The following is a 22,047-nucleotide window of genomic DNA, read 5'->3' as shown; positions in this document are numbered from 1 at the left end:
GGGATTTTTAATGGGAAAAATCTTCAAGGATGACAATCAGACCAGCTCATCAAATGAGCAAATTTGGCCTACATTGTCCGAGGCCAAGGTGGAATTTAATCATGCCAGTGTTAATGGAGGCTCCTCCACACAATACTGTTTTTGGGGATAAGTTGGTGAACATTTTCTTTGAATGTGAGATGAACCTTAAGAAAGTGTTTGCAATGTAAATATTGCAAAGATACAGATTAAAAGACTACAATTATGATGCATCTTATGCAACTTAACATTTTGTGGAAACCGAGGGTATGATAACTGGGAATACCAGGTTTAAACTGATCATTAACTTGAATTCTAACTGGTGGTATTTTTTGTTTGTTTGTTTTTCAGGTCCCCATTGTATGAACTAACATGGACAAAGTGGTCATCAGTCTCCTGCTTCTGGGAACCACAGTTACAATGGTCCATGCATGTCCCAAATACTGTGTCTGCCAGAACCTCTCAGAATCTCTGGGGACTTTGTGCCCTTCCAAAGGCCTGCTCTTTGTCCCACCGGACATCGACCGGCGAACTGTGGAGCTGCGCCTTGGAGGCAACTTTATCCTCAAGATCTCCACTCAGGACTTCGCCAACATGACGGGCCTCGTAGATCTCACCCTGTCCCGAAACACCATCGGCACCATCCAGCCTTTTTCTTTCATTGACCTGGAGACCCTGAGATCGCTGCACCTCGACAGTAACCGGTTGACTGAGCTCGGACCTGATGACCTTCGAGGGCTGATCAATCTGCAACACCTCATCCTCAACAACAATCAACTGAATCAAATCAACAATGCAGCCTTTGACGACTTGTTACTGACGTTAGAGGACCTGGATTTGTCATATAACAACTTACGCAGTGTGCCTTGGGAAGCCGTCCGTAAGATGGTCAACCTCCATCAGATGAGTTTGGATCATAACCTCATCGCCTTCATTTCAGAGGGGACTTTTACAGATTTGGAGAAACTTGCCCGATTGGACCTCACCTCTAACCGTCTGCAGAAGCTCCCTCCAGATCCCATCTTTGGGCGCTCCCAGAGTAATGTAGTTTTGAGCACTCCTTATCTTCCTCCGCTGTCTCTTAGCTTTGGTGGCAACCCTTTGCACTGCAACTGTGAAGTGCTTTGGCTCCGAAGGCTGGAGCGTGAGGATGATATGGAAACCTGTGCTTCTCCTGCCAGTCTAAAAGGCCGCTACTTTTGGTCTGTTCGGGAGGAAGAGTTTGTTTGTGAGCCCCCTTTAATCACTCAACATACACACAAGTTACTTGTACTGGAAGGCCAAACAGCAAGCTTGCGTTGCAAAGCAGTTGGTGATCCAATGCCAATGGTGCATTGGGTTGCTCCTGATGACCGTTTGATCAGCAACTCCTCCCGAGCGACAGTATATGAGAATGGAACCCTGGACATTACAATAACCACATCTAAGGATTATGGTACCTTTACTTGCATAGCTGCTAATGCCGCTGGGGAATCTACAGCCTCCATAGAGCTGTCAATCATTCAACTTCCACATCTGGGTAATGGTACAAACCGTACCACACAGTCCAAATCAGGGCTTTCGGACATAACTAGCTCTACCAAGATCAGCAAAGGGGAGCCTAAACCTCTGCCGGAGAAGGTGGTGTCTGTATCAGAAGTGACTGCTGTCTCTGCGATGGTTAAGTGGACCGTTAGCAAAGCAACTCCAAAGGTCAAAATGTATCAGCTTCAGTACAATTGTTCTGAGGATGAGGTCCTCATTTACAGGTAAGACTGATTAATGAAACTCTATTAAATCCAAATAGGAGCCTGGACCTTTATGGGTCATATTGTTGAATTAAGCCCGAGGTGTAATTTGTAACTTCAAATACTCACTGCTCAGCTTCCTGAGTCAATTGCTAATTGTTTGCAGGTTGAGTGCTTGAGACATTCATTTTCTCTAAAGTGTTACTTGGAGATCAACATTCATTTTTTCTTAATTCCCCCCCCCCCCCCCCCCCCCCCCCTTGAATGATAATTGCTTTCACCAAAAGAATGAACATTGTGTGCAATTTTCTTTTCTTTTTTTTTAGGAAAAGTGGGTAAGAAATCCTTGCACTGAAGTATTAATTAGAAATAAAAAGGATTATAGACCCTCATTTATATGTATCCTTCCTAAGCTGCTGAAGTCCATAAAGCTGACTTCAGCTGGAGATCTTTGGCTCCGTGAAATCAATTCCCCATATCATACAGTATGAGAGACAGTTGAAGTAGTGACATTCAAACACAAGATCTGAATTTGAGAGAGACAATAACTCTGCTGTTAATCATTGAATTAATATATTAAAAATTAACCAAATATACTAAATTTTACTTTAAGAACAAATAATAAGTCCCATTTCTAAGTCCTCACAGAAGGACACATTTTTAGCTGAAAGCTGTTACATATTCAGGCATTTATCTTAGACATTACTTCAGGCTCCTTTCAAATTCAGTAGCACCATGGACTCCAAAAGGTCAGAGCACTTAAACACACCCATCGAACTGCAGGGAAACTTTTAGCATGCTAAAGATAGTAATTACACCATCAGGGAAAATTGGTAAAGTGGCCTGCATTGGATATTAGTGACATCACTATCGTGTCAATGTCAGGCTTCTCTGGCAACAACCAAAGAAATATAACATATTTGTGCAAAGTTCTATAAAATACATAGCTGCTGAATGAAAGGTAATTGATGGATATGGGAAGGCAAAAGCCATGTTATTAACAGGGAATATGAGATCAGAACAGTAGAAAGTATTGAAGAGAGATTTTATTTTGTTCACACACTGAATGCAACTCGCCAGCCTTACACTTTCAATAATAAAGGTGTTTATCTGATTTCCTTGCATGCACACAATGAAGCAGTTTGTCATACAGAGAAAAGAGATTAATAAAAATATTCGGTATCTTTTATCCCAGTGATGTAAACAAAGGTGTACTCGTTTGAATTTCTTGTAAATGGCTCTTTTGAGGTTTATCTAATGTCTACAAAATTGCACAGACACTCTGATATGTCCTTTCTAAACTGCATTTCTTCAGTCATTCGTCGATTTGTAGCAGTTGTTTTAATTCCCTTGAAATTGATTATTTTAATTACATTCCTGATTTCGCTATCAGCCCAGAACGCTTACTATAAACCAATATAATACACTTGTGATTGTCTTGACACCTTTGAGACATCAATTACCTGCAAAATGTTTTATCCCTATCGTGTTTTTACTTTCTCATTTGGCTAATAGCCTTTTTATCCTCGTTGAAGGGATTTATGAACCATAATGAGGGCATAGAGAATATAGATAATATAGAGCGGAAAAATGACCCAAAGCAATATATGTATGAGCGCTTATACAATTACTCGTGTGCAGTCCTTTTTCACTTCAGAAGAAAATTCAGAGCTGAAAGGGAGAGATAACAAGTAAAGAGAGGCCTACCACTGCTTTTGAATTAATATTGATATGACTTCATTGCTTGCACATGCACACCTACTGTGATCCTCCAGCTGGCTGACACAGTTTTCCAGAGCCTTGCCCGCACTCAGTCAATGCCATGATTAAAAATCAATCAGAGCCACGAGGCGGAGGAGAAAGAATGTGTGAGTTCTCTCAAACATGTAAGCCAACGCAGCTTCTTCCCAGTTATAAAAAAAAATGCAATTAATGATGAATAATGGGGACCGCGCCCTCACTAGTGTCTGGGATCCGTGGGGTATTAAAGCTGTGGAAGCTTGAACTCTAGGGAAAAAAAAGTGAGCCAACAATGCATGGATCACTGAGGAATCTATTTATATACAACTTTATAAGTAGGGTTAAGAGTCTTAAAGGGCCATTTTCTACCCACATGCTGCACTGCTTGTAACAGCAATTGATTGTTACGCCTTGTTTTATGGCTTGTGCCTTCAGGGATTACCACTGTTTTTAAACCTGGGCCCTATTTTTTTTTATTTCTTGTATTTTTGACACAGAAAGTTTTTGGAATGGCTCATTTTTATCACCTCAGTCAGCAGCTGGAAAATGGGCTGCAACTGCTTCTACATAATCCACAGGGGCAGGTGCGCCTTCTCAGAGTTACGAACACTAAAAGTGCTTGTTTATGCTCATGAGGTTCAGATTGTTATTCTACAACTTCTATGGTCTGAAAAAACTTCATTAAAATAGTCCCAACCTCCTTTCTCCAACTCCAACTTGTTTCCATTATCACCTTACAGCACCATTGTGTAAAGAAAGAACCTGTTAAATAGCTTTAGTAGATGCAAGGTTCTAAAAGTGAAAGGATATCTGCAAACCTTTCTTCAAAAGCCAACTCTCTTTACTCAATTATCTCTGACGTGAGAAAGCACTAACAGCCCATTCAGACCAATCTTGGTTCTTGGACTGTAATGATTATATAATGTGTCTATAAAGTGTTTGCAAATGGTCCTGTTTAGTTTGACATCTCTGTGATGTTTTACGCTGACTGCAAGAGATGCAGTCAGTAGAGTTAATTACGCTTATCTGGCAGTTTACAGTAACAGATGTTTCAACAGTGGCAGCCTGGTTAGACCAGTCAAGCACTGCAAGAAACTGCATGTCATGAAAATCTAGATTTATGTTTTGAAGAGTAACTTTTTAATAGCTTTTCCCCATTAAACATAATGCCTAAAATGACTTTAAGGAATGACAAGTCACAGGGGTTGATCCAGGGGGTCACCAGGGGTCACCCTCGAAATCCAATTTGGTCACCCCAAAATTCTAAACTATATACTGCTTTTTGCCTTATTAGAGGCAGATCTAATACTCAGGCTGCTAGTCCTTAAAGAAGTAAGTCAAAAAGATTGTTACCACTCAGATGTGTAAACTATTTGTTAAGGTTTATTTTGGGGCTTTTATTCCTTTATTGTAAAGACAGGACAGTAGATAGAGTCAGAAAGGACTATGTGCAAACTAACCACTAGGCTACTAGTTCCCAGGTTGTGTTACTTTTTTAAAGTTTGAATATACAGTACACAGGAATATAACACATTTTTGTTATTTTGAAGGTCTGTGTCTTTGTAGTGTAGGACTAATTCAAATGTCAATTTATAAATGTTAGGAGTTACATTAGTTATGATTCGTGGAGTCATGCCACCCCTTAGGTCAATTCCCCAGTTTGGTCAGCCCACTCAAAAAAGTCAGGCTCCATCCCTGACACATGAACTTTATTTATTTTTTCACTTGACATCTACAGGATGTGATTGATAGCCATAATAAAAGACATACAGAAATACATGTTAAAATGACATTATCAAGGACTTTTAGATCTTATCATTGGCCTCATAAGCCAGCGTTGGTGTTTTCCCTGCTGTCTAAAAAGACTAGTTGAGTTGGACCAAAATAAATTAATGTGTGTATACATAACACAAAGTTTCTGCAGCAAAATAATTGTAAACACTTCTTTGAAATTAAGCTACTGCAGCAGTGACTTTCAGTTCAGTCAAAAAGAGTGACGCTGAGTGAATCAGTCGTATTCAAACATCTGGAATGATAACAGAGTTAAAACAATTTAATGCAAGTTAAATGGAATGTACAAGTAATTTCATTTGGCCAAAACAATATTCAAAGAGTGGCCATTGAATACTTATCTCATTACTATTGCTTCATGCATATCAAATGTGTTATAATGGGACCAATGAAGTCATTTTTCTGAAATACTCTGTGCATATAAATAGCTACTTAGCATACTTCATTTTCTTTTTCTTTTTTTTATCTTCCAGCAGCATAACAGATTAATCCAGTGTTGCGTTTCATCCTAAAGTTCTCTAGCCTTGTCTTGAACTCCCATAGCAAGGATTTTGATTTTTAATGGTGTTCCTTTATGTGCTTCTGTCTCTTTTCAGGATGATATCAATGACTAACAGAGCTTTTGTAGTCACAAATCTTGTCCCAGGAATGCAGTATGACCTGTGTGTGTTGGCCATCTGGGATGACACAGCCACCACCCTCACTGCCACCAATATAGTTGGCTGTGTCCAGTTCATCACCACGGAGGACTACCCACAGTGCCAGTCTCTCCACAGTGGCTTCCTGGGTGGCACCATGATCCTGGTCATTGGCGGCATTATTGTTGCCACACTGCTGGTGTTCATCATTATACTAATGGTGCGGTACAAGGTGACCAGTGGCATCCAGACTAATAAATTACCCTCTGTGAGCAACACCTACTCGCAGACCAATGGGGGATTGAACAGGTTCAATGGTGCCCCACCACAGGTCAAGTCCACTGTGGTGGTCATGCGTGAGGAAATGGTAGAGTTTAAGTGTGGATCCCTCCAGAGTAGTCTCTCTTCATCCTCTTCCTCTTCTAACTCATTAGACAGCCACACAGGCAGGAAGGCTAATGACCGCTACAACATGCAGGGCAGTGAATGCAGCACGTTGCCCAGCAGCAAGTTCAGGAGGCACGGCGCAAAAGCACGACCAAACCTGGACAACCTATTAGGGGCCTTCACCTCACTGGAGCTGCGAGGGGTAGTGAGGGAACACCAAGGGGCCTCTGGACCTTCCTCCACTTCTACTGCTATGACGACAGTGGCTGTGGCGCCCCCGTCTGATAAAGAACCCCTACTTGGGAGGGCTGAGTCCACCACCATGCTTGGACGTTTACTTGGGCTGCCCCAGGAGGGTAAGCCCAAGAGGAGCCACTCGTTTGACATGGGTCATGTCGGGGCTGCACAGTGTCGCAGCAGCCACCCTCGCAGGATAAGCAACATCTGGACTAAGCGCAGTCTATCTGTGAATGGCATGCTACTGCAGTATGATGACAGTGAGGACGAGAAGCCCCCATTCGAGAGCTCTGAGTGGGTTATGGAAAGCACAGTTTGAGTCCAACTGTGAGATCAATGGACATATGATTAATCTATGTCAAGAACTTGAGTATAGATGAGATATCCCTGAGGGAATCTGCCTTTGGGTACGGCATGAATGTACTCCATGTGAAAACTGTGTAAGCAACTATGTAAGAAAAGACACCCATCTCTAAAGATTCCTGGCAATGATCTCAAGTATTCGAAAGTCTCTTGAAGTATTTAAAATACTGTCTGGATTCAAAAGAACATAGAATCTTGAATTATGCTGATGGGAATCATTCCTTATCCACAGGGCACATGTGAGTATCTCTGAAAAGGGAAAAATAAAGAAAGAAGTGGATTTAATATGTCTATATCGAGAGAACTGAATGCCAAGAGGATTAACTGCAGCTGTCGTGAAGTATATGTGCATCACAATGTCTTGGACCCTCAGCGTGACATGGGACTACTGCAACAGTAGAGAGAAGGACTGGAGGGGCCAATAGAAACAAAAGTCATTTTTATTTTTCACAAGTTTTTCTATCATTTTTACTATTTATTATTTGAGGTGATTCATCAGCAGGCAGAGGCACAGCTCTTCAGAGGTTTTAATTGTTCACACAGAGATGCCATTCTTTCATGTGCAGCCATTTCACATTATACAACAGTGGGATTTCAATTAATCACAAATCAAACCTTTTTTTTTTTGGTAATGCCCTATGCTCTAGTTATCAGCAACATAGAACCACAGCAAGCCAGTCTTGTATTTCTACCTCAGGTTATGTATCCTATGAGGTCATGTATAAAAGAATGCAGATTAACCCAAATGCAAAGTATGGACCACAAACAGCCCGAGACACAAAGTTATGTGCCCATTTGCAAATGCTTCAAATAATTATTTAGTCTACAACCAATTCAACCCAACATTCCCCTGCTCAGGTTGATGTTCTGCTTTGACTCAATGTCTTCATGAATGCTTTCATACTCTCCCCATTGGTTAACGCTGTTGACAATGGTCCCTGTTGGCGAATAGGCCGTTAATGTAAACACAGTGTTTGCCGCAGGGTATGGTTTCAGATGCAATCAACACATATTACAGTCTCCTGATTGGAATAGGCTTTGAAATCCAACAAGCCCACATACTCAGTTTGCTTCAACTCATAGAATATTGGATTATTCGGCTGTAATTCTCATGAGGTAACACAAACAAGAGAGTATTAGAATTACTCACTTAGCCTGGTTATGTAATAAGTCCAAATTGAAGTCTATGAGCATGATAAAGGTCATTGAGCTGTTTAGCAGAGAACATTAGTGGGAGAGGGCCGAGAATTACAGAAGGAGAACTTTTTAAGGCCCAAACCATCACTAATTGGCAAAATCTTTGGCAATGTATTTCATCCAATTGCACAAAAAAAATGTTGGTTTATGTCTTATTCTAACTGATTCATCAAGGGAACCATTTATTGTTTCATTTACTTTTATTCAGAGCTGTACATTGCAAGATGATACTTTAAAATAGTGGCTATTCAAATAACTGCCCACAAGTAACAGATACATCCATACCCATTTTGATGCCTTTCTCAATATCTTATGGGCCTCTGCTGCATTTCAAAATGTGAGCTGGTCATCATTTTTTATTATGTTTTTCTTCCCTAGGTGTAATGTTCTGTATATTGGCATTTCTTTTTGTAAAATTTCTGGGTGAGAATGTAAAGGGCAGAAAATTGTGCAGTAGTACTTTTATGTTCATGTGAAGCAAACAGTGGGAAGGTGCTTTACTGTGGTGTACCAACTTGGTCATTGTAAGTTGGCTCACTGGAATGGGATTCAATATTATACAAGTGGAGGAATGGCAGTTTGAAAGGGTCAGTTCACAAACACTAGAAAACACATCTTTTCTGACTTACCTTTGGTGTTTCTGGCCATCTAGATACTCTTGATGTCTTTTTCCCCAGGTTTGTAGAAACCCTGCCATGAGTTTTCTACCTTTACCATATTTGGTGGATTTGCTTTCTAAATATTATCTTTTACTGTATTATTTTTTTAAGAAATTAAAGTGATATTGGATGTACATGATTTTTGTGTCAATGTGTGCCTTAAACCATAAGTCCAGTGACATTTTCTGTTATTCTCATTGTTGACAAATTCCATGAATCGTCCAAATCAAACAACAAATTGAGTCAACACCAAGGGTCATGTGTATCCAAAGCAGATAAATATCTTAATCCTAGATTGTCCTGACTCACAACTTGGTGGGCTGGTGATGTTCCCTCATTACCAACTAAATGGAAGCTGTAGTGGTTTATGATTACATGATTGCTGCAAAATGTATAATTATCCACAACTGAAAATAGTCACTAATAAGCCCTTGAGTAATGTTTGGTTAAAGTACCAAGCTGTTATGGGACATTAGTTTATAATGGTTCAGGTGGTCATTTGCAGACTGGGAAAGACAAGTCAAAAATAATGGAGACATACGATCTCATAATTGGTTTCAATATTCAAGGGATTTGTGAAATTAATATAGAATATCATCAACATTACAGTATGCTGGACTTTATGTTTCCCTCAATGGATTTCCAGAAATCACATTAACAATAATAACTGAAATTACGATCACTATCAATGTCATATAATGGGTGATTTCACACATAAAACCCAATCTTTGAATGGTGGTCAATGCTTCCACAGAATCCCCAAAACATGCACAGTTTTTTTTATTATTTTTATCAGAATTATTCACTGAATAGTATCCAACTGTAAATTCATATGAAGTTCATTAAAGGACCTCTCAGAAGACTATAAGCAGGAGACAGTATTAAACTGGTAATAGAGTATTTTAGACAGTGTTTAATTCAACATCTTTTCTAAAGGTGCACTTGTGATAATTTAATATTTACTAAAGTCAAATTGAAGCTGGTCTTTCAAGGAAATTTCAGAAATGTGTCCAGAAACCTGGAGATTATTAGGATAATAAAGTCTGTGAAAAGCATAAGAACATTGTCATCACTTATAGGTTCAGTTTTTTAGGGGTGGAGATAAAGGGGGGCTTCATGGTGCCCTAGAGCTCGTTTGCATAATCCAACCCTGTTAGTGCTGCAACGATATTAAAGCAGTGAGCGCTCTATCATCTTCTGTTCTGCCGCTCGATCACAAGTTACTACAAGTTTTAACATTACAGTCTTGCAGTTTTTCTAGCTAGCAATGCCTTCATACTTCTGAGTAACAGGCTTATGTTATACACTGATAAGCTTACTCTCTTACATGGGGAACAGGTTTTGTTGCAGACTGAGACAAAATAGGTAGACTCTCAGGAACGTCAGTGTCCTCAGGTTTGGAATCTGATTCTGGCTCTGGTGGCTTAAAGATGTATCGTTTAACAGATCCAATAGAGCAGTCAGATGAACCCTCAATTGTCAGGTTGTAGCAGTTATTGACAATTGAGAGTGAGTGGGCGTGGTTCGGCCTATAGACATGCGCACAGCATCCCAGCGCATAGGTAACTGCTACATTTTCATGGTATTAAAATTGTTTTTTACATTTTTAGCAATCTCTTTTTAGTATCAGAATTTGGTCAGCTGGTAAATAACTTTTTTGTGTTTTTGATGTATATCAAATTTTAATCTACAATATCTGCTCCATTGTACCAACATGTTGAAGAGGGATGTCTCATCTCCTGGGTAAATAGAGCCAAATATCTGCATCTATAGACAACACTGGTTATAAATGAGAAAACCTTTCTTTTTTTGTCTTTTGGGTGAACTGACCCTTTAACCTGCTTCCTCTCCTTTGGACATAATGTTACATCCTCTTGCAGTCTGCTAACTGAGAATACATTTTAAGTGTGTACTCGACATAGTCATGATTCTCACCAGAGGTTCTAGGAAAAAAAAAAAAGACGGAAAAAAAACCTGTTTCTGTGTGAAATCATTTTGCTACAAAAGATTATAAAATACTGATTAATTCCTATGAACCAAACTGGTTGTTTTGTGTTTTATTTTCTTTCTGCATCTCACAGACACACCTGTTACTATTCCATGTGTCTTATATTACATCACTAATTGCATTTTTGGCACCCATCTTTCTAAGCCTGAGCTGACTCTTTCAATCTCAACATACATGAGCCAAAGGTTTTCCTCCTGAGGTCCAGCTGCTGTAATCAGGCCAGTGGCTGCTGACTCACCCCAGCTGCCCTTATTACAAATAACCAGTACATGCAGCTCCTGACTAGAGCCAATAATAAGGCTTTAATTCATATAATCTGTCAGGAAAGGTGCTTAGGGCAGCACAAAATAGGACCAATGGTGCATGATAAGACAACGATATGCACCTGCTTAGGCCTCAGAGGGAACAACACTGCTGGCTGCAGAAATGTAGTTATTATCGAGCTAAATACTACAAACAATATTCATATCAAAGCAAAAATAATCTAAAGGTAACACCGGTTTTGTAATAAATCATAAGAGTAATCCGATCATCCTCGCAGCTTTCTTTGTTTGCGCAGAATAAACATCTCACTTAGCTTGTCGTGAAAAGGCTTTTGAAATTATTTAAAATCTAAAATTAAAAACAAGCCTCTCTAACAAGGCTGATAATAATCGTTGTTCCTGAATGTGTTTTTCTCTCTGTTATAACTGTACTGAAATCCTCCGAAGAGAATCAGATAGAACAGTAGGGAGACGTTTTTCTGTCCCAAATTACCAGCAAGGGAACAAAATTATTGGACTTCTCTGCAGCTGAATAGGACCCGGGGTGGAGCTGGTTGTGTCTGGAAAGCAATGGAGTGCAACAAAAAAAAAGAACAAAAAAAGTGTTCCCCCGCCGCTTAACTTGGAAAATTGTTTTAAAAAGAAGCCACTTTCAAAACTGCAGGTGTGTATTTGTTGCGCAGCAGGAAGCCTGTGTGTGAGGAAATACTACTTTAAAAAGCTTAATGTTGTCAGCTGAACAAAAACATCAGCGACTGAACGAGGTACAGGAAATCAGTGAGAGATTGCTGGGAATTTCCGTCGACGGAAAAAATAAATTACATGCTTCTCCATATCGACATCTTCTTTGTACATATTGGAACAGAAAGGCGAGATCATGTGGAGGAAAAAAGACCATATGGAGGAAAAGCAAGATAAAGAAAGAGGTGTGATTGTAGGAAACACATCAGAAAATTACCCTCGACCCTAGGGTTTATGTCTATGGTTAAACGGTAAGACGTGGATTTACAGACAACTTACATCATGAAAACTTAGAAAGATAAGTGGCAACTGGTCCACTGAGGGCGCTAGGTTGCCACCCAACCTCTCCCCACAAAAAGACAGACAGACCTCAACTGATTAAAATACAAAAATGTACCATTTTAAAAGGGCAAGGGCACTATTATGTTTGTATTGAATGAAAAGGATAATCATGCAACAGAAATTAAGATTTTAAAGGTTCTACGTGTCTAAAGTCACTGACTGGTGAAAAAAAAATTGCCTCCATGGACTCTTGTTATAAAGTTGCACATGTACATTTGCTCCTCTTCAATAAAAGAGCGAGGAGCTGCGATGGGTGCAGAAGAAATGCACACATGAACCTCTCACACACCACCGCCCAAAAGTAGATAGCAGAGGGATACATTCCTGACTTGACCTGAGACAAAAAGAGCAAGTCATGCAGAGTCACTGGATCAGAGCACAGACTGGTTTTTAAGGTAGATCAGAGTACCTAGCATGACAAATCAACACTTTTTAAAGCTGATCTCCACAGTTAATGTAGTATATGCCTGTATAAGAAATGAATATATTGTTGTAGATATGGTAAGTAAAACAGATTGTTTCCTAAATTTGAATTATTTTAATGTAATGCTAATTCTGTTAACCAGATAATGGCATTTTCTGGTATTTGTTAGCATCAAGCTAACCAATTAAGATTAACATCCTGGTTCATTATTTGGTTCTTTAGCATGCTTATACTGCTGCTAATGACAAGCTACCAAAAAATCTGTTTTAAAGATATCTGACAATAAACCGAGGTAGTTGACATTTTTCAAGGATTTCTGTACAAAATTGTCAAAGTAATTTAATCTCAAGCTGTGAGAACAAAGGCCAAAGTTAACAACAATCCACCAATTAGTTGTTGAGATAAATCACTGCAAACTAAACCACCATGATCAGATGAAAGATCAGGGGATCACCCAATAAGATAGTATACATCCTCTGATAACTATAAATACCTTACAATGGTTGAGCTATTTTAATCAGGGTTGATCAGCCAACCCATCATCTGTGATGAAAACCTGAAAGTTGTTTCCATCTGAATCAGGAAATTATTCAAAGAGAAAGAAATGTACCCTAAACTCTACATTTGGCATGAGGAAACAGATTTGACAGGACTCTTACACTCCAGCCAACACATTCAGCTTCAGTGCTGTCACTTGAATGGAATTACTGGTTTGATTTCTTGTCTGCTTGTACAAAATGAAAATAAAAACTTCTTTGTTAACAACACATGTTTGATGCAAACAGGAAAAGAACGCTACATTTCTTGAGCATCATCGTTATTTTGGACGGCGATGCCTTCCGGGGACATTCATACCAATTATCCTACTCGTCTCTCATCTCTAACCTTCACTGTCAGCGTTTTTTTCTCTCCAAAAACTACAACAAAGTTTTGTTTTGCAGGGCAATGACCCCTTTTAGCTCTTCTGAAGTACTTTTTCTGTGGTTACTTTTATGCAGAATTCACACACTAGTAGCCACACACAGCAGCTATTCATCACCTTTTTTTTTTTGCCTGAACAAGACCTGCAGCAGGGTATTTTGTCTATTCATGAAAGGAAAATAGACTGCTTTGGAGGTTAGGACAAAAAGTTTGCATGGGGGGACTCTCATTTTCTCCATAAAAGTGGGTGTCCATTACAGAGAGCTTTTAGAAAGTGAACTTTGTCTGCTTCTGCAGCCTCATCACCACTTTATTTGGGGATCCTTTATTCCCAGAATGACATATTAATAACCTCATTAATAATAATGTCTCCAGTATTGGGTTTGTTTATTTCCTTGACAAAGTTTCCTGGGTGGAAAAACAAGTCTGTTAAAAGTTTTACAGCTGGTTTTGGAGAGAGATTTGAGCCTGCCAGAGTTGATTATGTCTAGTCTCAGAATTTGATTCCTCTCACTTGGGAGTTAATGAGTATTTCGTCAGCTGTCACTCGTCCATCAACGAAACAAGCAATTAAGTGATACCTGCTGGATAGTGTAAGAATGTGCTCAAATGCAATGAAACACATGTAATCACATGACCAGAATATTACAGAATAATACTGAAAACATTTTCTGACACAGACAAGCCCTTGTTCAGTAGTAATGAAAATGTATCATAGTTCGTTAACTAGTTTTTCATATTTTAAGAAGCATATTTATAATATATAAAGAATATTAGAATAGATTGGATTTATGTAGTCTCGAAGTAGAGCCGCTACTCCTTCGCATCCAAAGGAGCCAGGTTGTTTGAGGTTGTTTGGACATCTGGTGAGGATGCCTTCTGGACGCCTCCATTGGAGGTTTTCCAGGCATGCCCAACTGGGATGAGACCCCTGGGTCGACCCAGAGTTCGCTGATAAGATAAGATATACTCCCCAAGGGGAAATTTTTCTTGGACTCTGTCCTGGAGTTACAAGAGAATAACAAATAAAATAGAGCATTTCAAGTAACAATTCCACATTTACATAAAAACCCCTTCTTGCAGCTGTAACGTATTGGCATATTGCACAGCCCCTGGTCACATCCTACATTACCTGTTATTCAGAATATTAACGGACATTGGCACAAATGAATGTTTTTAGCGGTTCAGCCGTGTCTGAGGGACCCCGAGCCTTCTCCCAGAGGGTAAAAGCTGAAACTCAGAGTGAAGAATGTGGGTAGGATCACACACTATTTTCTGTGCCTGTCTAACAACAGACTGCTCATAGAGTGTTTGGAGGGATTATATATCCTGTCTAGCCTGGGAATGCCTCGGAATCACCCAGGAGGAGCTGGAAAACGTTGCTGGGGAGAGGGAAGTCTGGGTTGACTTACTGTACTGAGCATGCTGCCATCGTGACCCAACCTCGAACAAGTGGAAGAAAATGGATGGATGGATGGATGTGGATGGATTTATGTAGCCCCTTTCAAGTGACCCAAAAGAGGCTTTAAATGTTGGGTAGTTATGTTATAACTGTCCGAGGTGAGGCTCACTTGAAGAACCAGTTCCATCTTTACATCCTGAAACAACACCAACGGGCCGCATATGAATCTTATATGAATGTTATGGTCTTTTTCCGAGATTCTGGCAAGGGGCAGGTCGAAAAAATACGGGTTGAACACTTGACTTTCCACCACTAAACTGCGGTGCCTTCTCCGCCGCCTCATGTGGGTTGGAAGCCATCAGGTGGGACCGCAGATTTGTCCTCGTTGACGACAGCGCTTCTCAGATATTTTCATGTTGTTATTTGTATAATTAATCGGTAAAATAACATGGGAAAGACAAAGTATTTGCTAGTCTTTCTCCCTCCTCCCGTCTAACAATCAGCTCACAGAGCTCCTCGATCAAGTGATGTGATTGGTCAGTCGGTCTCTTTTTAACAAACGTCCTGCTAAGGTGACAATTGTAGTAAAGCCTTATTCTGCATAGTTACTTGAAACAAAAGGTTTCCAACCATCACTTTAAAATATAATCAATAAAGTTAACCCGAAGAGTATGCTGCAAAAAAACTTAAACTTAAAGATTGATCTAACTCGAGCATTACCTCCATGATCTCACAAGTATGTTGAGGGAAATAACTGAGAATAACCTGAGCTAAACCTTCACCTTCAGGGAGACGTTCAGTTTTCAAATATCCAATCACCGCGTGCCTCATCTTGCATCAACACCTTTCCACCTCCATCGATTTTTCTTTCAGCACCTCCAACTTCTCGTCCAAACTCAAGGACTACTGCAAGACTTCTGACCTTTTGTTCACCCAATATATGATGGGAGACTTGGCACTGAAATCCCCTCTGTCTGCAGTCGATAGCTCCGTCCTATGAGCACCAGCTAGAGGCAACTTGCATAAACTCTTATCTTCACTCAGCTAAAACATCACACCGCCCTGGCAGGTGGTCTTATCAGTAAACATGCAGTACATTGAAAAAAAGAAATCAAGGATTTCTGTGTTCAATCTTCTTATCTTTAAGTTTTCCATATTGCAGTAGTTCACATTCCAAATCAACTTACATTTTTCTGATCACAGACCTGACGATGCTTTCAGATTTTTGTATAACTGAGAGTACCCAAAATATGTTAAAATTAAAATTCTGGCCTCTGGAATAATAACTGGATCATAAGACTCTTTTAACTTATGGAGTCACAATATAAAAAAACTGATCCTGATCATAACATGGGGGTGCTATTCACCAGGGGCCTGTACTACGAAGCAGGGTTTGTAGTTAGCGAGGAAACTTCAGGGTTAACTCTGTTTTGGTCGTTAACTTCTTACAGGAGTAGAAAGATATGATCAGATGAGAGACAAGTTTTCAGAGACCCCCTGACCAATCACATCACTTGATCGAGGAGCTCTGTTAGCTGATTGTTAGAGGGGAGGAGGGAGACAGACTAGCAAATACTTTGTGTTATTTTACACATGAAATATACAAATGTGTTTTTACAAGACTGATGAAACACAGTTGTAAACTTGTAGGTTTTGTACCGATAAGTCTGTCACCATAACTGGACTGTTGCATGCACTTTTGACCTCAGTTAATCGAGAAAGTTAAGTTGTTTTTTCTATTAAAATGGAGGATGTGTGCAAGCAACACCATCCTGAGCGGACAATCACAACGTGAAAATATATGAGAAGTGCTATGTTAGAGTATTTTGAATTCTACAATGTAGATGAATGTGTTCAACCCAGTATGACTGCCTATTTTCGGCCGGCCGCTTGCCAGGAATCTCGGAAAAAGGCCATAACCGGTAATATTGCTGGTGTATTGGTGTTGTTTCAGGATGTAAAGATGGAACTGGAGTCAAGATACACATATCCATACCCCACCACTATCTTGAGTCACATTGTAAAACTTTCTGATGCCACACAGGAAACATAAAGACTATATTAAAGGATAAGATTCCCTCTCTTACCACAGACGAGTGGACATCACTGGCCACTCGTGCTTACCTGACAGTCATGGCTCACTCTGTTTCTGACTCATGGGAACATGATAATTATGTTCTGTGCACTGAGGAGCTGAGAGGAAGCCACACAGCTGTCCATGTTGCAGGAAGCATTGGAGGCATGCCAGATGACTTCGACATTCCTCATGAAGCAGTCACGGCCGATACCACGTACAACGCTCTGAACTATGTAAACGCCATTCACAATTAAGGGCTCATTAATGTACCCTGTTGGGTCCATACTCTAAACCTGGCAGTACGCAATGGGATGGAGGTGAAAGCAATGATTCGGCTGTCATCAGACGGCTCTTTTTGTAAAGTCTCCATCGTACAGCTGCCTCCCATGAGAAAAAGCAGGAGCTCCTTGGCTTGAAGAAAGAAAGACTAATAAATCACTGTGTCACCAGATGGACTCCCAAATACGACATGATCTGTCGTGCATCTGAGCAGCAAGCAGCAGTGGCAGCCGTCATTTTTAAAATAAGATGTCTCGTTCAGAACTTTTTGAAACCCTTTACAGTGGAAACCCAGGCCCTCTCCATCGATGCTTACCACACAGCATCATGTGTCCTGCCTCAAAGAAATAGCCAAAGTCCAAGCCTGCCTTACTATCACATTTTCTAAGATGAATAAATCTCAGTGTTAGAAACAATATGAACAACATTAGAAAGATATATATTATAACAAATGTATGTTGCACTGTGTTCCAGTATATCTAAGCACAAGTCAATGGATCATCTAAAGAATTTGGGGAATATTCCTAAACTAAAAGAGACAAAGCTGCCCGACTAGAAGTTGGAACATGAAAAATAAACATTTACCAAGGCTTGATTTTGAAGAGAAAGCGATGTTATGTATTGATTCGTGTCTGAGCTGTAGCTCAAACAGTGAGCACAGCATAATGTCGCTCAGTGTGACATCTGAAGCACGGCGTGATGCATCTCAGCGGCTCACCTCAGCTCACCTCTTTGTAAAACATTGTGTAAATATCACTCCGTAAATACAGCAGCGGGAGTGTGTGTAACCTTGAAACCATTTCTCTCGGTGGCTCCCGTCCACAACACAGCTGCCTCCACCCTGCGTGTCATCCAGCTGCTCGGGATGATGAATGAGACTAAATCATTGCATCCAACTGTAGCAGACAGGCCCATGAGGTAAACTTGTTTGCAAATCTCATGCATAAAAATTGCCTCGGTAATTGGGGAAGGAGATTTTCTTTCCCAACAACAAGCATTATGAATATTTTATGGCGCACTTTCAAGTCGTAAATGGTCCAGGAAATAAGCTCCGTCCAGAAATTGTATTAACTGAAATGATATTTTCTCAGGACTATCTGCCAGGTATGTAGTCATCCTCTGGTTATGTATTGTTGTTTTTTTTCTCTTTGCCTTTACCAGTGCGGAAATTGGACAGAGACCAATGACAATTCAGTGTTATTCTGGTGCTTTCACATAGATCCCTCGGAGGAAAATAAGCATGGAAATGAATTTGAACCAGTGTGTTTGTTTTCTCATGAGATGGATTTAGTCTGTGTTCTCTCTTTTATGTATTTCCAGTCGTTTTCCTTTCCTGCAGGTACATCTCTGTTTCATAGTGTCATTGTGAATCAGACTGTGCTGATTCAAAAAACAGTAAAGCCAAAATGATGCGGTTGTTCAAACAGTATTTCATCAGATTTGATTTAAAACCAGAAACAGATTTCTAAGCATCACCATTAACACATCTGAAGAATAGAAATGTTTAACTTCTACAAAAACAACATATGGCATTTTTAGTGTACAAACTGGCAAAACTAACCAAGACACACAGAACACAACATTGTGTAAAAAAGTTGGTAAGAAAGCTAAACTTACTTTAAACCTCAATGGTCCAATCTGTAAAATATCTACTGAAGTCAATCATAAAATGTCCTTACTATATGATCAGACATTTAGGAAAAATGCTATGTTCAAGTGCTGGCTTCAGCACTCTCCAATGCTATAAAATTGGACTGCAGTACCAATTTTAAACACTAGGTGTCAGAGTTAAATATTGGTACTTTTACCTTAAACCGGCTAATTTATTCATATTCTCTGTAAGCGCCCTATACAAATGAGATGAATATATCGAAATTTAGAGTCACAAATTCACCTATCAAGCATGTCTTTGGACTGTGGGAGGGGGTCGGAGTACCTGGAGAGAACCCACATATGCACAGAGACAACATGCACACTCAACATGGGATTTGAACCAGGAACCTCCTTACTGTGAAGTAACATTGCTCATTCATCATCACACCACAGTGCAGCACTAAACTAAATATATTGCATTCTAAACCGTTTGACTCACCAGAAAATAAATAACCACATTATCTAAAATTCATATGATGAATTGTTACCACTCTTTGCTTTTCTAGGAAGAGAAGATGGTTGAGAACATTGCAATGACAGCCAATCAAACACATCTAAATAAACCGTAACTCAAGTTTGTGTTTAATGTTGTTTTAATTTATCTCTATTTTCCCACAATGCATCTTTCAGGCAAAAAGCACTGAGAAATAATGATCGACATACAAATAACTAATGATCCATTCCTGTTTGCAGCATCATGATCACTAATGAAAAATCGCACAGGAAGCAGTGTCACAGTTTGTCTCAGTGTCACAGATAGAGACATCAGGATTCACAACTGCAGCTCCATATGGCTGATGTTCAGCGCTGTTCAGTGCATCATTAGCCTGCAGCTAGAAGACACTGTAGCAGATATTGCGGTAATTACAGTAGTGCTCAATATTTGGTTATTTGAGGACACATTGTCATAAATGTCTAAGTGGTAACTTAACAGGAAGTTTTTATGTGTTCCAGACTTGGACAAAAAATGGACTTCCAGGCGTGCATTTTTTTAACTCTGTTGTCTGGAAATACAGAGACATAAGCACATCAACTCAGCGTGTCTGCATAAATATCAGACATCTGGGTCTACTGAATGTGCATTACATTTCTAACTTAAAACGATTCAATAAATCTCAGCTTTCACTGTAGTTCTCACTCATACTTAAAATATTCTACAAACTCACACAGATAATTCTAAAGCAGGCAACAGGTGGTTCACTACTGTCTCCTGAACAAGCAAAACACGGCAGGTGCAGCACTTCAAGGACTACAAATGCACTTGTAAAGCTTCGGCATAACATGGCTTATCTGTTATAACCAAATATATCTATTCATAATCAATTAATATACATCAAGTAAACAGCCTATTAATCACTCTGCACCTCACAAGTCTATTTGTCACATTAATGGATTGTTTAGAGTGTCTTTATACAAGTTTCGCTTATAGGGCTTTTCAGAAAACAATTTTATTTACATTACAAACGAGTCATTAATTTTTCTGTACAGGCTTCAGCAAAAAAACGACAGCAAGCTGAGCGAGAGAGAAAGAGAGAAAGAGAGAAACACAAAAACGGGAGGGTGGAGTACGGAAGAAGAGAGATAGCGTTATTATTATTGTGATAGGCTAACAGTGATTTGACTTAGTTTGTCCTTTTTTCAGTGGCATGCGTTTTGCAGGGAACCCAGTAAGTTGCCTCTAGTTACTGGAATTAACAAACATCCGTCATGGTACATTTTCAGAATAAAAGCATTCTGTACAAACAAGAGGAGTTTTTTCCATAGACATGCTACACTGGACTTTTACTTAAATTAAATTACACCAGAAGTTTAATCATACTTTGTTTTCATGCCCGTCACATACCTATGTAGACATAAATATTGACTTTAATGTCAGTTGGCTCTCTATGCATCATTTAACTGCAAAGTTTGGCCCAATACTGCATGCAGCTCGTGGTGGAAATAGGCGAGCCTCTCTTATTCTCTCGGTTTTCGACGCATTATAGGCGAGACCTGAGTGTGAGATGTGCTGCTCATGCCTGCAGTGTGTAAGCTCTGACTTGAACGCTGAAATAAAAATGCAGCCTTTGTACAGCATGCACGCATGCAACATGCATCCAGTCTGAAACTAGGGTCAAGCTCTTCTTTAAGAATTGCAAATCTGAAACTTTGAGTTACCACGGTAGAAGTCACACACACAACTGTGTCATTATTGAGAACAGTTATGTTCTCCAAAATTTTCCAGGACCTAAAAGTGTGCAAGATCGACAAAGATTCACATGAAACAAAACAGTAACATAACTCTTAAAGACATGATGGATAACTGTCACTAACTAGACAGTGTGTATCCAGTAATCTGCCTGCAGCAGTCACATCTATATGTCCCCTCTGACAGTATCAGGAGTTTAGGAGAGTGTCTTTCAGACAGATACAGCTCAGGTCTGAGTAAAGCTACCTAGACTTCCTGTGCTTTGAAGGTATACCCCTGACACATGCCTGTAATCCCTCTGGAATACCTGTGAAATCTGTTGACACACACAGCAAGGATAAGTCAGAGAACCAGGAGATCAGAGAGGAGAGTTGTAATTCGTTCCCAGTCATACATGTGTATTTGCTTGTATGTTGCATCAATCTGTACTAGGCTGTATGTTTCTTTTGCACTATAGCCCAAGGCAAATGTTCCCTACGGGACAAAACAAGTGTGTTTAATCGAATATAATCTTACAAGGCTGCTGCAGAGACTCAAAAAGGAAAGCACGCTGCACTTCAGATGGGTCATTATTGACGTCAAAGGCATATAATTGCACCAAAAGGTCCCTCTGACATCTTTATTTGTTCACTTTGAATAACTGCAAATGGGTGTTCAAGGTCACCAGCAGGTAATTGGACAATAGACAATACCCTGGACATTTTTGTATGATTTTCTCCATTTGTCTTTTGAAAAGGGGAAATTAATCAGAATCTTTCCTCTTTTTTGGTATACATTAAAGTAATTATTCATAGTGGGGTTGATAAATGTCTCAGCTGACTGATTGATGCCTGCATGAAATAACATGTATTATCCAAAAAGATAATGATAATGGTAGTGGTACAGTTACAACGGGTCCAATCGTGGTTATGGTAAATAGACCTTAACAGTGTAATCTTAAAATAAGGTACACACTTCAATGTTTGGAATAAATTGTGAATTGATTTAAAAAA

The 22,047-nt window shown here is 39.7% G+C and overlaps 1 protein-coding gene and 1 long non-coding RNA gene across 2 annotated transcripts in view; one reads left to right on the top strand and one right to left on the bottom strand.

Annotated features, from left to right (window-relative positions):
• Positions 1-10,798, top strand: part of LOC132993397 (leucine-rich repeat and fibronectin type-III domain-containing protein 2) — a 154,571-nt gene extending 143,773 nt beyond the window's left edge. The window contains exons 5-6 of the mRNA XM_061063221.1: positions 370-1,766; positions 5,873-10,798. Coding sequence (XP_060919204.1) covers positions 391-1,766; positions 5,873-6,857 — 2,361 coding nt within the window. The 5' untranslated portion in view covers positions 370-390 and the 3' untranslated portion in view covers positions 6,858-10,798. The remainder of the gene's footprint in view (positions 1-369; positions 1,767-5,872) is intronic.
• LOC132993047 (uncharacterized) overlaps positions 1-22,047 on the bottom strand; it is a 329,764-nt gene that overhangs the window by 292,552 nt on the left and 15,165 nt on the right. The window lies entirely within an intron of this gene.

This window comes from Labrus mixtus, chromosome 18, assembly GCF_963584025.1.
Source record: "Labrus mixtus chromosome 18, fLabMix1.1, whole genome shotgun sequence".
Taxonomy (NCBI): Eukaryota; Metazoa; Chordata; class Actinopteri; order Labriformes; family Labridae; genus Labrus; species Labrus mixtus.
The sequence above is the reverse complement of the archived record's forward strand: the minus strand, read 5'-3'. Positions and strand labels throughout refer to the sequence as shown.